We start from the raw sequence: 19,101 nt of genomic DNA on the forward strand, positions 1-19,101 counted from the left end.
GGCATGAAACCTGAATGGAACTCACAATTTAAAGTAAAATCCATCAGAAGGTTGTCCAGAAAAAAAATAGGACACACACAAAAAACCTGCTGTGTGAAAAAGAGCAGTGAATACTTAGAAAAAAAAGTGCATTTCAAATATCTACATTTACCTCTCTCATTCAGTCATAATTAGGCTGCACGACTGAATTTTGAACTGGTAAACGACAAACTGATCACAGAACATGTTTGTAAAGCTTTAAATGTTAACTGTTAAAAAGCAATGTTATCAGCTTTTACGACTAAACATTTGCAAACAACATTGTACTGGAGAATCTGCACAAATAAAAGTCTTAGGGGCCGTTCACATATCGCGCCTAAAACGCGTGGAAAACGCTAGGCGCACCGCTTTCTCCTTCTTTCCAAAGCGCTCGCGCAGAAGCGCCCCTGAGGCGTCTGCCTTTGCTAAGCAACCTCCTTGCTCTCTCCTTGAAGACGCGGAAATTTCAGCAAAGGATAAATGGATTTGTAGCACAAAAAAAATCGCTTGCAGTAGCTCTGCTACTAAATTTATTTCAAAATGGAAATCCATATACAACTATGATCAGCTGTTCCTTTCATCTTGACTGAGCTTTTAACGTTGTTACGGGAAAGGATGAAGCTGATTGGTTAGTTCTTGTCACATGACCCGCGGTGCGGTTGCGGCATTCTGAAAAGTTTAAATGTTTTTAACTCGATGCGGTGCGGTGTTGGAAATAACGAACTTGAGCGCGCAAAAGACGGGATATGTGAACGTCCCCTTAAACAGTGCAGTAGTGCAGAGTTTACAGGTTACTCTTCTTTTTTAAAGGCTCAATGTAAAGTACTCCCAGTCTCCCACATCCCGCTAAATGCTGCAGAGACGCTGTTCGGGAAGCACGTGACATAAAACGAGGCCAGCTATTGGCTATTCGCTACTTCTCCTGTTGTACTGGCTGAGTAAAACCTCCGGTGGCTCATTACTGCCACACTTTGGTCACTGCAGATTTGAAATATGCACGAAATGAGCCGCTTACGGCAAATAAAAGTTATTTAGCAACGAATCGATGACTAAATTAGTTGACAACTATTTTAATAATCGATTTTAATCGATTAAATCGATTTGTTGTTTCAGCTCTAATCTTGATGTTTTTCACCATTTTGATACAATTCTATATATATCTCGGCGTTTATCTTTATGCTCTGAAATGGGTTGAAAGGGTGATTTCTTTGCAATCAGAGGAACCAAACAGCCTCAATGTGTCTAATTCACAAAACTACACTGCAGTTAAAATCCAATTTAAAAATAATCACGGCATGTTTTCAACACTAAAACACTAAATATACAAGAAAACACTACTGTTCAAAAGTTTGGGGTCAACTGTTTAATGTAGTTAAACAGTCATGTGAAATTATGATTTAAAATAATTATTTGGCAAAGCTGAATTTTCAGCATCATTACTCAGTCACATCATCCTCATGTGATCACATGATTTTCATTTACATGCATTAATAAGCGCAAAAAAAAAAAGAAAAGAGTGGTGGCTTAATTAAAATCCCAAAATAATTAAATTTTAAAAAAAGACTGAAAAAAACCCAAAAACAAAAAAAAAAAACAAATCTTCAGAATGAAGTCACAACCACTAATTAACAGCCACATTTGCATATCAACGCAGACTCCGTTTTCAACAACCTAAAAAAGACATTACTTCTTTTCCAATGCAAAGATGTCAGACTATCACAAGACATCATAATTTACATACAGAAGACTTGAAGGTACAGTAGCAAAACAATGTTTATTTGTAGGAGTCATAAAAAATGCTCATGCAAAATTAAACTACAACATTTTCAGTGGAACAAACCCTGGACTTCATAGAGAGAGTGAAAAAATGCTGTAGAATACGCCTCTTTTACAGACACTAATCTTTCCTTTAAATTCAACACGTTTAATATAGTGTCCTTAAAGCTACTGGTTATATTAGTAAAATAAAAAAGAAAAAGGAAAGAAAATTCATTATGAACGTAATGGGGCTCATTTCTGGGAACCGCTCTCCTGGAAACCGACTCAGTCTGTAATAAAATTCAGTTGAATCTAACTGGATTAGCCAAATTAATTTGGAAGAGAAGACTATTTGCAGGAGAATAAAACGTTTAGCTCCAGCAAGAAGCATTAATGGACCCCAGACAACGTCATTTTAAGTCAGTTGCTCTCATCTGGTGGGCCATTGGTCTGTAATATGGGGAAAAATTATGTTAAATGAAAATAATTTGCAACTAACCATATAACTGGGCACAATAAATGGGCTTATAAACTGACATCCAGTCAAACTCTACAGTATTTTTGGCACAGATTCCGCTATCACTTGGTTATATGGTTAATATTAACACAATATTAAGCATAAAACCAATTAAGAAACAGCTTTTGGTTATACTGGTTAAATGGTGATATACTAGATGCAAAATACACATCTAAATCCGAGGTGTGATGTTTGTATTTGTATTTGCCTGAAAGCAACTAAATTCAAATGTTAAAATAGCTGGAATGATTCACATTTGTAGCATTTCTCTGCTCCCAGACGGCTGGTTTTTATAACGGTCTGGTCCAGGCAACATGCAAGTCTCATTTCGGGTGTCAAGATTAAACTGTGCCGTCAGGCCTTGTCAGTGAGTATTGCATTTCCACGGTCAACTTCCTGGGCGAAACAGAGCCATGGCAGAGAGGCTTAAAAGACACGGATTGACGAGATAAATCAGAAAATAACAAATCTTTTCCCAAAATTGGTGCTTTGAACACCGAGTTCAGGACAGGGTTGATTCTGACCTGCTTGACAGATTGAGCAGCTCGTGCTTGTCAGCCACCGTACTCTTCTCTTGCAGATCCAACAGGAGCACGTTTATGAGATGCGAGTTCTTGATGACGATGGGGACTTCCTCGAACATGATCTCGTAGCCAATGCAAGCCTTCTTCAGCCTGAGAAAAACAGAGGAACTGTGCATCAATACCAACATATTTATTAAGAAAATACGGTTTCAACAAATATACACTACCATTGAAAAATAGTTTTTAAAATAAATGGATACTTTTTTTTTTAGCAAAGCTGCATTTAATTGATCAAAAAGGGACATTTGTAATATGTTACAAAATATTTTTTTAATTTCAATCCGGTTCATTTAAAATGTAAACTTTCCATTTGTTAAATAACTCTGAAAAAATTATCACATAGTGTTGTTTTTGGCAGCCTGTTTTAATTTTAGTTTTAGTCTAATCTTTGTGTGAAGCTGCCATGTCAGCTTTTTTTTAGTTTTAGTCATGTTCATATTCTTTTTAGTCTAGTCAAGTTTCAGTCAACAAAGTCTGAGCATTTTAGTCTTATTTTAGTAAGAATTATCCATGACTATTTTCATCTAGTTTTAGTCTACGAAAACTGATGCCATTTAGTCAAAAGAAAATTTTATTTTAGTCTCTTTTTAGTAATGCCAATATAGTTTAAGAACCTAGCAGTATAGATGAAACCAAACCTTTCTTTTAGCTAAACCCATTTCAAACAAGGTTTATCTTATTATATTATTGCTACCGTATAGACTCAGGAATACATGCACTCCAGACAAGGAAGACTCTCCGATTTGAATTTACATTTATTTTACCAACCAAACATGTCAGAAGTACACACGGTCCCTTTCTCTGTGTCACACTTAACTTTGTTTGTTGACGTCTTCTAAATCAGCGATTCTCAATTCCAGTCTTTGCGACCCTCTGCTCCACACATTTTTGTATGCCTTTCTTATCGTTTCAGACGTTTGTTCTATTCGAACACAAGTGCCCTGCGAAGTGGGCATCACAGGATATTCATCCATGATTCCAGTTCGAAGTAAATGTATATCTTCCATTCAAAGTGCACTGAAGTGTGCGAGATGTGAATTTAAACTATTTATTATTTACCGAGGTATATGCTGTCACACTTCCGTGTGTGAAGACATTGCGCAGCACAAATCCGTGAATGAATGTTGCGAAGTGAAGTAAATTTAAACAGATTTCCCCTGCTCGGGGAGTAGGGAGTAATGAATACCGTGTAGAGAGACCATGTCAATGGGAACACAGTTCATGCACGGAACTCACTTCTAACGAACTGATTATCTGAATCAGGCGTGTTAACAGAGACATACAAAATGTGCAGAGCAGTGGGTCTCGAGGACGGGAATTGAGAACCGCTGTTCTAAACAATGCTGCGAGTGGGGCTTGAGGAAGTGATGTCGCCTGCGTCTGGCACAGTGCAACCTGATGCAGCCCCTGAAGTGAGACACAAGAAACAGAAATACTGCAAAATAATAATAATAATAATAATAATACTACGACTAAATGAGACAAAACATTTCGTTTAGTCTTGATTTGTCAATGAAGAGACATTTTAGCATAGATTTTATTTTGTAAACCACATTTAGTCTCGTATTTATTCGTCGACAATATTGCATTATACATTTAATTAGTCATCGTCACATGACCAGCTTTTACATTGCATCTCGTTTTCATCACGTGATAAAGGTTAGTCGACGACGATATTTAGTCCATTTTCGATGACGAAAGCAACACTAGTATGACGGTTTCCACAAAAAATTAAGCAGCACAACTGTTTTCAACAGGGATGAAAAACGTGAAATCACTGCACTCAACCAATTCTTAGCAAGTGTAGATCAGTAAAAATCATGATTACTTCAAATAAAAAAAAGCATGATCCACACTCACGTGTAAACAATGTTTTTTGGATTTTTTGTCATCCAAAAAAAAAAAAAAAAAAAAAAGCACAATTGGATCTTCAGGATCATATTGATAAATCGTTGATAATCAGAAATATTTTTTGATTTTTAGCTCAGTTAAATATTGATTCAGACGTCAGGTGAACAATGTGAAGGCAACTATAAAACACTAAATAGTATTACCCCCAATTGTAAGTCACTTTGGATAAATGCGTCCGCAAAATGACTAAATGTAAATGTTTAAGACGACAAATCACAGTTCAGTTTGCAGATATTAAAATTAACTCATCACTACTGGTTACATTTTAAATACTGTATGCGCCATTATTTTAAGAAAAAATAAAAGTGTCTAAATCTAATCTACAACATTAACAATATGTGTAGCAGCAACTCATAAAAAAAAATGCAAATGAAATGTAATAAAGTTGGGCCAACTATTTCTTTTAATTAAAATAAAGTTTAAATGAAATTGATACATTGATGAAGAGATTAGTTTATGCTTGTTGAATTAACATTCAAACATTTAAGTAGAAAAATTAGGCAAAAACTCACAAATTTTTTTTTTTATATAGAATTAATTTTAGACATTAGCCAACTTGTTAGGCATAGCCATGAGACAGTTTTGTTACATCCACGGCATGCCCAAAGTAGTTTTTTTCTTCTCTGATTCACATTAGCAGGTCCTCAACCCATGCACTACACTTTACCTCAATGGTAAGCCCCAAAAAAACTAACATGCCAGAAATTGTTTTAAATACAAACAGAAAAAGAGTATTTTGTTCGATACATGTTTGCTTTTTGATTACAATTTGAGAAGCAGTGTGCATGCTTTTTATGCTCTCCTAACATACATCATACATACACCGATGTAATAAGTAGACAGAAAACAGAGACCCTCCCCTCGATTCAATCAATGCAATTCAATGAGAGACACGTTATTACCAGGTGTAAATGGCGATCTGTCTTTTAGATGACCACTTGTGTCATCTCATCTCTGGAGCAGTTAGAGGGGCACTGGACCCTCTGGCCCAGACCACTATCTGTCATTTCAATGAGCCTGTATGTTCTGCAAATCAAGCTGAATTGCAGAAAATTATGGAGGAGCTGAAGAATAGTTGAGGAATATCAATACTGCGCTGCCTCACAGACCCTGAAAGCAGTTTTAGATTGATATTCTCCATGAATCTGACAAGCGATTTGTATGCATCTATCATGTTGACCCAGCCAGCTATGTTCACTAGACAAATAGAAGCTTATTTTCATAATCAATAGTGTTGCTCTCCTTAACTAGTTGAATATTCAAGCAGCGGACTGGAATGATGTGTGCCAGCCTGAGAGCGCTGGCAGACGCCAAGGTCAAAAACCATAAGAACATGTCTGATGTCAACATGAACCAGTGTAGCCCATTTTAAATCTTAATCCGACCTGTTTCTGTGTGAATACAGGTATTTGCAGACAGATCAGTTAGAAACAAAAAAGCAAAAAAATGTCTCTCTCTATATATCTCTATACACACACACACACACGCATACTATTAAATATTTTTTAATGTTTTATTAAATGTTTATCATTTGGTTCATTTTATTTTGGTTGTGTGTATTTTTGTAAGTTTTAGTTTTTTTTGTCTATATAGTTTATACATTTTTATTTCAGTTTTAGTTTTAGTATATGAAAATAAATAAAAATGAGATGAGCTGTTTTTCATATTGTATAGTTTATACACATTATCTAACAATAAAAACAAAAAGTTTGTATTAATTTTCATTAGTTTTAGTTTTTTTTTTTATTTTAAACTAAATTAAATTGATAAATGTTTCCTTGGTATTTAGCTGAAATAAGTCTTATATTTTAATTTAACATTTTATTTCAAGTTTTTTTTTTTTTTTGGTTAAAAATTTTTAGTTTCAGTTTAAGTGAACTATGATGATAACACTGAAAGCATATTACTTTATTTTTTTCTTTTCTAGTAGATTACATAGTTTATATTGATCCTAGGGCTGGGCGATATATCGAATATTAGCGATAATATCGGAATAATTTTGACGACGATTTACAATTTGAATATATCGGGAATATCGAATATTTCAAATTCAAGCATACTTTCCCAAAAGAACGCGCCGAATGTCCAAAAAAGGAACCTGTAACTGCTGACTGCTCTACGCCCCTCTACTACGAGAGCTGTAATGATAGCGGTTGCCAGATAACAAGAGTTTAAATCAGAGCTCCAGTGTTACAAGGATACATTTTCTGCCTGGTGTTTGCTTATTTTAAGCAATCTGGCAACCATGCGCATGTGCTCACTCCTCATTGCGGAAGAGCCGCAGACGATAATCTGAAAACACTAACAAGCTGGAATTGAGCAATCTAATGAAAGCGTCGTTCAGCCGGTCTGTGTTCTGTCGTGAGATCTTAAAATGTATTGTTTGCATTTGTGATCGCAAAATAAATGCACTTACTCGACCGCTGATGTTTGAATAGAGAAACATAGGCTATGGCCATTTGGAATTACTATTGGGGAATTTCACTGATATGTTTACCAGTTTCCATAATATAGACAGAGAGAATGCAAAAGTCTTTGGTATTCATTTATATATACATTTATATATAAGAAATAGCTATGTGCTTCAGCAACTAGCTCCCCATCCAAGAGAAACCACAGACAGTTGACAGACTTGTGTTTTTAGCTTAAAAACTTGTTAAAAAAATTTAAATAAAATACTTATCCCAGTTGCATAGTTTAAATTGTCAATTGCATGCACTAAAAAGTTGACAGAATGCACTTTCTGTAACTGTTACTTAATTTGCACTGCTTCAGTTACATATAGGCCTACATGTATTCATTTAATAAAAAGCAGTAAGTGATCTCTTGGTCTAGATTTTTTAACTGCTTAAATTAGCTGTTTAATCTAAATAGTTTTTTTTTTTTTTTAAATGGGCAAAAGAAAATCATGTTTTATTTTTTATTATTTAAATGCAAACAGAGATATATATCGAATATCGTAAAAATTGACTATCGAGATATCTTTTTTTTTTTTATATATATCGCCCAGCCCTAATTGATCCCTTGAAAAAAAATAATTGCAAAAAACAAATTTCACATTACCAGAAAAACATCGGAAAATACTTTGAGTATATAGACAGATCACCCAGATCTAGTTGAAAAGGGCGGTCGTTTTAATGAAAGATTTAAAACGTTTTGGAAAAGGGTTTAAAGATCATGAATAGTACACAAGCTCTGTAACACACATTAATAAAGCAAATAGGATTGGTGTTGACTTGAATCCAAGAAGCCTCTTTACCCGCAGCTAACCCTACAGCGCTTCAGTCCCCGAGCGAAAGACATTATATCGCTGTTTTTCTCCTGATCGCTCAGACGTCACTGCTTTGCTGATACATGCCCCCATTAGGCTCATGTCTAGCAACAATTCAAAATCAATTACCATCTGCCGAGAAGCCAGCGAGGTTGTAAACTCTGTGCATTTGTTTTTTTGGCAGACAGTGCTGACTACTCCTTTAAAGACGCCCCATCATGACGAATAAAAGCCTCTCACTGATGGCTCCTTCTGAGCAGGGACGCATTTCTGTTTGTGCCCATTAAAGAAGGCTCCCATTAGCGACAGATTAATGGAAACCGGAAAAGGAAGCAACAGAAGTAAAAGGATGTGGAATGAAGCACGTAAGCTGGTAAGAACTGAACCAGAGTCTTACCCCTCTGGAGTGAAGTCTTTCTCCTTGCAGATCTCCATTAGTTTAGGGGTCAGTCTGTAGGCCTTCAGACAAAGAGAGCCTTGCGCCGTCTTTATAGGATCTATGAAGCAAAAAAAAAAATTAAGCTAGATGCACATATACTGAATGCTTTCAGTAGCATTAAATCCCAAATATAATTCTGCATGGTTCAAAAGGAATCATTTCTTGAGCAATACAGACTAAAGACTCCATCAGTGACCGATACTGGGGCAGAGCGATGTACCTATAATTCGGTTTCATTATATTTTAATCTTTCAATGACATTCAACAAATACTACCATTTAAAAGGGTGTTCAAAGGGAATCACATTTTTAATAGGCTTTTTTCTTTGACTTTTGCTCACAGAGGAAGCACTGAATTGAACAAATACAAAACTAATGCTGTAAATGATAAACCCTGATTGAAACAATGGCTTTCCATTCAGTCTTTACCTGCACACAGCATCACTCCGGTCTACTCAGAAACCGCTGTGACCCCTCATCCTAACAGAATGATGGCTAATTTGGCACTACAGAAACATTTCTTATTACCTCAGCTCTGTTCAGAATGGTTCTGCGGTTTAATGAAGTGTGGAAATGGCTATACAATGCCTTTTTTCAGCTGTTGAAATATTGAGCACACTTTTCTACAAGTCCAATTTTGGTTTCAAAAAGAAACCGCTTTCCCTAGAAACTCAGCAGGCTTTTGTTGTCTGCATCTGCAGTCTCGTATGAAGAAAGATGACTGGATTTAAAAAAAGTGAAGTGACATTCAGCCAAGTATGGTGACCCATACTCAGAATTTGTGCTCTGCATTTAACCCATCCGAAGTGCACACACACAGAGCAGTGAACACACACACACACACACACACACACACACACTGTGAGCACACACCCGGAGCAGTGGGCAGCCATTTATGCTGCGGCGCCCGGGGAGCAGTTGGGGGTTCGATGCCTTGCTCAAGGGCACCTAAGTCATGGTATTGAAGGTGGAGAGAGAACTGTACATGCACTCCCCCCACCCACAATTCCTGCCGGCCCGGGACTCGAACTCACAACCTTTCGATTGGGAGTCCGACTCTCTAACCATTAGGCCACGACTTCCCATAACCAGGACAGAGAGAGGAGTGGACAACCTAGATGCACAACAATAACACGACATATAGATCAGAGTTTGCAGTTTGAGAAACAGGCGCATTTCAGGTCTTCGGCTTGCAGTCTGACTGAACAAGACACTAAACTTCAGCTTGATCTGAAGACGTGAAGGCTTAGTGATGCTGCTGGCCTTTTAGGAGTTTCAAGCTGATGAGAATAGATGCAAATAAAAGATACAAAAGATAAAATAAGGAATAGATAGGAAACATTTAAAATGGGTTTATGGATGAATCTGAGGTGTTGAAAACCAGTTTGATTATAAGGTCTGTGAGAAACTAACAATGCACATGCCAAATGAAGTGCTGCAGAAAGCATGGGATGAAACATCAATGGAATATTAGGATGCATTTCTCTGCAAAAAAAGATGGAGGAAAATAGCATGCATGTACATGCATGCATCATATTTAAATGTAAACATTGACCGATGGTGCCAATTTGCAAGAAAGATGTGAGAAATTCACACAGAATGTGAAATATTTTTCTAGAAGCAATAGCGACATTTTATTCCATACATTACAGGATACAGATGTGCTTGTGTGAGCCAAAACGGTTCAAGAGTCACTGAGACCACTGTGTTCAGCTGTCTGCATAAATAGCCAGCCCATCCACCCATATAAAGAAATAAAACCTATTATAACTTATTTTCAAGAAAAAAAATAATTTATAAACCATATCATCGATTTAAATAAGTGATATCAAAAGTTACTATGCTTCACTGGAAGATGCTAAATAACATTAAAACATTCGATAATACATTTCTATATAAAATAATAATAAAAAAACCTGTTAAAACTAGTTCACCTAACGGCCAAATAAATTGTGCATCAAAATGATAATATTTACAATGTGCTTAAATAGATCAAGCAAAATCAAAAATATATCATCCAGCCTTAATGGTAACGGTGGTGCATTTTAAACCACCAAAACAGAAATGGGTTATTTTTCGAGATTGTTATTAAATATGAGAAGCACATGATGATCACTGAATAATGTCTTTGAGAAGAGGAAAAAGCTTCGATAAGCAGTACATGCCTTTAATGGTTCATCTGAAATGGGAACAAGGTGTATAACATTTAGAGAAATGTCACAGAGTTAAGCGCCATAAAACAAACGCTTCCATCCAGTACCTACAAGACATTTATATTCACTGGCCGGATAACCAATCTCAGGCACAAGGGGCAGGAGGTCACACAGAGAAGCCTTTTACCCTTCTTTCATAAAGAAATCATGGAATGCAGGTGCTGTCAGTTTTCATAATCAAGCTGCGCCGACCACAAAAGCTCACCTTTGCTTTTAGTAAGAGAGTTGTATTGAATTAATGTGCTTGTCAGAGAGTTGTCAAAGGCTTTGAAATGTACACATGGTCCTTATCAGAGCGGTCACTCACATCCGACCTGCAGAGGGGTCCTGCGCACTTCTTAAAATGTCCATCCTTTGCCAAAGGTACGTCCATCTAGAGACATGGGTGGCCATTTTAAATAATACCATAATAAAACTGAAGCCAATTCCAACAAAAGGAAAAGATTTTGGAATTGAAGTGCGGCATTTTTTTTTAGATTTCTAATGTTTAGATCTAGCTGAAAATATATAGAATGGCACATGCAATGCCAAGGTCATGAGTTCGAATCACAGGGAATGCATGAAGTCATAAATGCAAATAAACTTGATTTATATAAATACTAGGATAAAAGCATCTACTAAATGGATTAAAAACAGAAGAGGTGCATTAAAAGCACCTAAGATTTCACAATGCATTTCCTGTCAAAACGGTTTTCTTAATGATCCGATCTGCTAAATTCACACTGAAACGGTCTTCACTGCAAGACTTCTTTCCTTGGTAGGCAGAGAGATGTAAGCAGATTTTTATTTAGCCTTTAATATATCAGCTTGCATTATTGATGGGTATAAAGGGGGCATGATTAAATATAAAGAATGGCACGGCAGTGTGACAGCCGGAGCTGTGAACCGTGTGTTGAATACAGGGCAGAAAAATACTCCACTTCCGGAGTACACCCTTCAACCAAAACACGGTCTGGATGCACTTTATACTTACACATTTGACAGATGCTTTTATCCGAAGCCACTTGCATTGCATTCAAGGCATTCATTGAAACAATGTAAAACCAGACCTCATTTACAACAACTGAGCTTATTCACCCTGTTAGAATTGTTCCCTATCGCCTACATTGTGCACCAGTTGTCATTCTCTGTACAGGATGTGAACAAGTGACTGATCTCTGCCAACACTTTAGCATTTATTTATAGTGCAGGGGGAAGGCGCTTGGGATTCTAGACAGCGTTTGATTGGTCAGAAGATTTGATAAGATGAAGTACGATGTGACGTGGAGTCGTTTTGCAGAAGAGATGAACTGCAAGCTTTGAATGATTATCTTCTAAATGCAAACAGTCACTGTTTTGGAGCACACTGCCTTATAAATAAACTCAAGACTAACATATTGATACTAACACCCAAAATTTTGATTTCATGGGGACTTTAAAGGCTAAGAGTGACTCATTTCTCTGCCACTTGATTAGACCGAACCACAAAGATGAATTAAAACACCCTGTCTTTCAATGTTACTCTCAGGCTGGCACACATCATTCCAGACCGCTGCTTGAATATTCAACTAGATGTTACTTAATTTTTTGTCCAAAGACCACCAAATATTATTTGTATTATATATATTATATATAAAACACTTGAAAAGAATTATATTTGCACATTTTAATATCAAAACAAAGGTCAAATCCTGAACGCACGGCTGATTCCAGCCTGTGAATGAATGCACTGTGTGTATCTTGGGTTATTAACTAATGAGACTCACCATAAATAAGCACCACAGACTCTTCGATTGCATGCTGGTAGCTGAACTGTGAGTCCAGCAGGGCTCGGCTGACAAAAGAGCCGTAGTGCGTGGACTGATACCAGCCGACGTGAAGATGGTCGATGTTCACATGCCGGAGACTCCTCATCATCTCCATCTGGTATTGAACTGGAAAAGATGAAGAGAAAATAGCATGAGAGAGAAAATGAGCTTATATCTGCTTTATGAGAACTGATTGTGCTGGGTAAAGAAAGTCTGACATTTCCAGGGCCGTTTATTAGTCAAAGCAAAAAACTTTAAGCTGGTCCATCATGGGAGAGCATAAGAGTGAGATACTGGAAGAACAATGGCTGGGTGGATTCCCAATAACAAATTTCCCCAGTGCACATTCATTTGACCAAAAGCACAATACTGATGTGACTTCCCAACGCTGTTTGATTGATTAGACATTATTTGGAGATATAACATACTCCATTATAACTTGCCTACATCCAGTTATCAACTGTAGAAAAAATTAATAAAAAAAAACATTAAGTGCAAACAACCATAAAAATCTACCACTGATTACTATTAAACAGATTTTTTTACATGTAAATAATTTTTTTAATAAAGCTTAAAAATATCAATAAAATATATAATAAAATTTTTCTTTATATATTGTATGTATATATAGTATATATATATATATAGTATATATATATATAGTATATAGTATATAGTATATATATATATATATATATATAGTATATATATATATATATATATATATATAGTATATATATATATATATATATATATATATATATATATATATATATATATATATATATATATATATATATATATATATATATATATATATATATATATATATAGTATATATATATATATATATATTAGTATATATATATATTAGTATATATATATATATACACATACATACACACATATACATATAAACACACATACACAAACATACACACAAACTTATTTATATATAAATAAAACATATGATACATTTAAATAAAAACATTTGAATTAAAAAGGTAGTAAAATTGTGTTCATAGTCACACACTTATAAGAGTTTAAAAGCAGAAACACTAAACTTATATCTGTTAAAGCACTTGCATTAATTCTTCCTTCCAAACAAGTGTTACCTGAGCTGTAAAGTTGTCAAACCATGCTTTCAGCAATCAGACTACATTTCTAGGCAGATAAACTTTAGTTATGCAGATGCTTGCCTTAGCAAACAGCGCTAATAAACCTTAGCAGCACACCTCCCATGAACACCACATCCTAATCCGATATGTCTCAATACAAAATTTAGGTGCACTGGCTGTAAAAACTGCAAGCCTCTGCAAGTTTGCTCGAGTGATCTGGCACAGCCTGACAGCAGAAAAGAGAGAAGAAGGGCAGCAGATTATGGGGAGAGATGTCAGCTCTTCAGAATGCCGGGTGAAGAGGGGACAGTAGTGAACTTTAACAAGGATTTACACAGGGACAGCTCACTTTCAGATGGAGGAGCATGAAAGTCACATCTGCAGGAGAGGAGAGAGGCAGATGAATCAGTCTGAACTAACGAGGCAGACTCCACACCACGACTCAGATGTAGCTGCTTATAAATAAACCCTACTGGAAAGCAAGCAAATGTGCGTGCACACTCCAGGAGACAGTGTTAAAGAGAGTGGGAATCTTTTGGATGAAGTTGATTCAAATCCATGTGCTGGGGAAAGTTTAATTGCCTGTTCAAGCTTTTCCAGGCAGTTGGTGGAGCAGGATAGAGAACTGTGGGAAGAGGAATAGTCAGGTCGCCTCCTGTTGAAGATCAGGATCCTGACATGCCACCCTGAAACTATATGGGATCCAAGTACCCCTGGATGAAAGCAAAATAAAAGTAAATTGCCTTGAACAACAGAAAAGTTGTTGAAGCGCCATGTTTTTTCTCCAGAAAAAAGATGGGACCGATAGTGCTCTACTCAAATGCAGATCTATTTCCAGAAGGCTGGAAATAAATAACTGAAATGCCCCTGTAGACCAAGGCTACACCATATATGCTAATTATAATTTCACAAAAACACAAAGACTTTCAATAATTAGGCAGATGGATTTATTTATTTTTACTCACGTTAATGTGACATTTGAGACTGCCGCTCTGAAATGATTTAGACGCAGTGGAATAGGGGAAAGGGCCACTCCTAGTGTCGCACACAAACTTGCTGTTGGCAGACTATTCCTGCTTTTTGTTTTCGTTGCAGTCACTTTTGAAAATCCTGACTCGTGAAGACAGGTAAGTGCTAAATGACCTCGTTGCACAATCTGCGAGTTGTGGATATTCGTGTCTGGTTTGAATCCAGAAGGAGCTCAGATCGGTCTTGTGAAAAAGCAAGCTGCAGGCTACCGTCAGATGCAAGTTCCACTAACTGTGTTTGCAAATTAATGGGGATTACATCATCCACATCACTTGTGTCCACTGAAAATGGATAGTGAATCCAGGCACTACCAACTCTTCGGTCATTGGGAAAATAATCAGAGAATTTCTGTATTAATCTGGTCAGGTGGTCCCGGACAATTTTCTGTATGTCAGTGCTGATGTGAGGGAATTCCTGCAGAATATCAGTAAAGTTAGGAAACATGTCAATTTTCTCCTGCAATCTCTTCTCCCACAGTTGTGGCCTAACGGTTAGAGACTTGGACTAGTTACACGAAGGTTGCCTGTTCGAGTCTTGGTGCTGGCAGGAGTTGTAGGTGGGAGGGAGTGAATGAACAGCGCTCACTTCCACCCTCAATGCCCAAGTCTGAAGTGTCCTTGAGCAAGGCACTGAACCCCAGTTGCTCCCAGGCGCTAGATCTATAGCTGCCCACTGCTCCGGCTGTGTGTTCACTTCTCACTGCTGTGTGTGTGCACTTCGATGGGTTAAATGCAGAGCACCAATTCCAAGTATGGGTTACCATACTTGGCAAATGTCACCACTTTCACAATACCAACTTCCGTTTGAATGCTTCAATTTTGTCAGCCATCAAGAAAAATTGTTGTTTCTCCCCTGAAAGGATAGATTTAACTGGTTAAAGATATGAAATGTATGCCAGTTTTACAAGAAATTCAGCCCCTGTATAATAACAGCTGGTCGCACGATTTAAAACAAGTGGGAAGTGAGAGCCATGCTTTCACTAGATTAATTGTTTTGACAGCAATGTCCATCACCTCATTTAAGGGCACTGACATTTCTTTGGCTGCAAGGCTTTCACGGTGTAAAAAGCAGTGAACCCATGTCGCCTCAGGTGCTCAGTCCAAAATGCCTACGCAATTCAGCCCTTTCGGTGCGAGATAGCCATCGAGGCAAAGGAAACACTCCTCTGCGGTCATCAGTGTTAGGAGCTCATTACACATCAGTAGATCCTCATGTGTTGCACCTTCCCAGTTGTATCGTACAAATTGCAAGTAACAATGCTTTCTTTGAAATATGTGGATTCATTGATTTGAATGGAAAACAAGTGGCTTGCTCGCACGGGATACAAAGGTTGCGTTTCAATATCATAGCTCATGTCTATAATCCGCCTGGAGACCGTGTCATTGGAGAGTGGGATTTCTTTTATTTTGTTAGCAGCCTCCCCTAGTACCTCACGGCACACGTCTGCACCACATGGGATAACTAGCTCTTCACTGATATTAAATGATTTCTTAGCACGGGCGATATGGCCAGCAGCCAGATAACTTGCCTTCAGGGTGCTTTTTGAAGCTGTCGTAAGCAACACAATACTACTTTGCTGTCTTTTAAGTAGGACTCACTTAAGCCCAAGGTTTACTCCACAGGTTTACCCACACATGTTGGATATTTAGTCTGTAGGTGACGTTCAAGTTTGGATGGCTTCTTGGACTCCTTTGCTAAAACCTCACCACACTCAACACACTCTGGTCTTTCCATCTGAAAGTGAAAGTGATGTGACATACAGCCAAGTATGGTGACCCATACTCAGAATTTGTGCTCTGTGCATCTAAAGTGCACACACACACACACACACACACACACAGCACACACTGTGAACACACACCCGGAGCAGCGGGCAGCCATTTATGCTGCGGCGCCCGGGGAGCAGTTGGGGGTTCAGTGCCTTGCTCAAGGGCACCTAAGTCGTGGTATTGCCAGCCCGAGACTCGAACCCACTCGAACCTAGGGTTAGGAGTCATTCTCTCTTAACCACTAGGCCACGACTTCCCCCTAAATCTGACGCAGTGGATCCATATTTAATATAGTCTGGGTAGTACTTGCATTGTTTACATTTTGCTGCTTTGAAGTGGAAGGAGTTTCTGAATCTTCTGCTTTTTTTCCTTTTAAAAAAAAAATGCATTTTTCAAGCTAACAGGCCGTGGCTGCGTACAGTATAGTAGGTCTGCCATAGCAATGCATTGCAATCGCTTGCGCTATCATTACCAAGCAACAGGGTAAATCGATGCTAGCATGCGTTACATTACATAAAGAGTAGGACCTTGTCCAATAAGCCATTCGCAGCAGCGATACATTGTGATTGGACAGTTAAGGCAATAATCAGAGCCATTGCTCGGGCAATAATGATTCAACATGCTACATTTGAAAATACAATTCGTTTGATCAGAGTGCCCGTGTGTACAAAGAAAAAAAAAATCAAGTCTAAAAGTGTTGTTGGCTTGAGAAAAAAAGCCATATCAGATGAGACCCCTTAACTGTAATATTTCCCAGTGGAGACGGAAATCTCAATCTAATCCATGCAGGAAAGCATGTACAAAACCCAAACATAATGCAAAACATTGACTTGCCTTAAAAATCACAGCTGCTCTTGTGCCGTAGAGCCATCTTGATAAACGCACAATAAAGTGGAAGAACTATTCTTCATTTCCATTCCATGCTTCAAGCAGCACTCTCGGGACTCAGCGGCAGATGATATTCCTCAGAGGAGAGAACTTCCACTAATCATGCAGAACGACTCACTGGTGAAACGGTTCCTTGTGCTATTCCACGTCCATCCAATTCCACTCCTCTGAAGGCAAGTGAATGGCAACCAACACATCCAGCGGTCGGTCCCGGGGCTGCATGAGTGGAATAAATTCAGTACAAGCGTTTGCTTTGGCAAATTCAAGCGTGCCCACCAGACCTAACAACTAAATTCATCACCGCTAGGTCCTGACAGGCGAAGCAGAATATGAATGAGACACTGAGATGTAATTTTATCCAAAACTCTTGGTTGGCTTTCTCCAAGCGAATGCACAATGGGGCGACGTTTTAAAGCACTAGATTGAAGCAAAACAAGCGATTCAAATCTTCAAGTCTCAAAATAAAAACTCTCATGGTCACGGTTCTAGTGAGAGACCGCTCTGCCATAGTAAACAATCCCTACAGTGCTGTAAAAGCTGATAGGTATGAGGCAATACATTCAGCACAAGATGCCATTTGCATTCCCATGGAAGCCTCACAAATGACACTTTCTTCATATGAAACCCTTTAAAAGATACCCATGCTAAATGAGGCTAGGATGAGGAAACATTTACACAGCTTTTTCAATAATCACCAAAGAAAAGGTAAAGCATGAAACACTGACTGTGTTGCAACAATGAACAAAATGGCTTTTACATCTCCAATAAAACAATGTCTTTGAGGTGAAAATCCGGTAACTAATGTGGGATGCATATGCAGCAGTCGTCAGTTTCAAAACAAAATGAAAAACACTTCAGCGCAAGGGTGCTCCCTTTGCATAAATGCCTTTTGAACGGGTATTTCATGGTGATAACTCACTCCCTTGATCTTCACCGAAAGCACAAGTCTCATTTAAGCCAGGCTAGGATGGAAAGCTGGGATTGAAATGCATTGCATCCCATTGTTGCAGCGGCTAAAGGTTCTCATTGTGGCTGTATAAATCAAAGGCTTTTGCACGCAAGCAGCACATGAGGGTCAAACACCACCCGACCCGAATTATTTGTTAAAACACCACGGGAAGGAACATTAATTTCATGATACATTGGGTTCTGCTGTCAAGCCTTGAGTATGAAACACATGCCACGTAGGACACAAAGACCTCATTACCTGGACGTGCAGTGACATTTGATTTGTCAGTGACTGTGCGGGAAATATCTTTCCCTGGCTAAATCTGCCATTAGGCCAACACAGGCCTTCTATGTAGAGTGACAAAGGTAATGAGATCGTGTGAGGCTGGAGAATAATTTATCGCCTTTCGCCTGATTTCTTAGCATCAGGACAACCATGAATTTCGATTGGCAAACAGGCCCATCAAGCATGAGCGCAATAACTGGCGTCTGGAAATGCACGCTTTCACATCCACCACTTCTCAGGTCATGTACCGCTCAAGAACACATTGTAATTCATCAAGGCTTGGAGTTTTGCAAATGGATTGCTTATTATTGGCCAGGGCTGATAGACTGAGCCGTAGGCTAGAAAACATGAAGTATAATGCCAACATAATTTCATTCAACTTTTCTGCAATCCATTAGCAGCTTGGACTACCAAACAGAAGTGGCATATAAAAATCAAATATCAAGGGCATGTTTTGCACCGCAGGTCCATCTGTAATGTGTTCTTACACGTTTCCAAATACTCACAACACTCATCTGATTTACAACCAATTCGCTGTAGTGCAAGAACCAGCTGAGGAGCCAGAG

The 19,101-nt window shown here is 38.0% G+C and overlaps 1 protein-coding gene across 1 annotated transcript in view; it reads right to left on the bottom strand.

Annotated features, from left to right (window-relative positions):
• The window catches only part of LOC132103414 (eukaryotic translation initiation factor 3 subunit H-A-like), a 52,487-nt gene that overhangs the window by 11,184 nt on the left and 22,202 nt on the right, over positions 1 to 19,101 (bottom strand). The window contains exons 3-5 of the mRNA XM_059508493.1: positions 12,456 to 12,623; positions 8,457 to 8,556; positions 2,818 to 2,967 (exon numbers count right to left, since the gene is read on the bottom strand). Coding sequence (XP_059364476.1) covers positions 2,818 to 2,967; positions 8,457 to 8,556; positions 12,456 to 12,623 — 418 coding nt within the window. The remainder of the gene's footprint in view (positions 1 to 2,817; positions 2,968 to 8,456; positions 8,557 to 12,455; positions 12,624 to 19,101) is intronic.

Source organism: Carassius carassius, chromosome 24, assembly GCF_963082965.1.
Source record: "Carassius carassius chromosome 24, fCarCar2.1, whole genome shotgun sequence".
Lineage (NCBI taxonomy): Eukaryota > Metazoa > Chordata > Actinopteri > Cypriniformes > Cyprinidae > Carassius > Carassius carassius.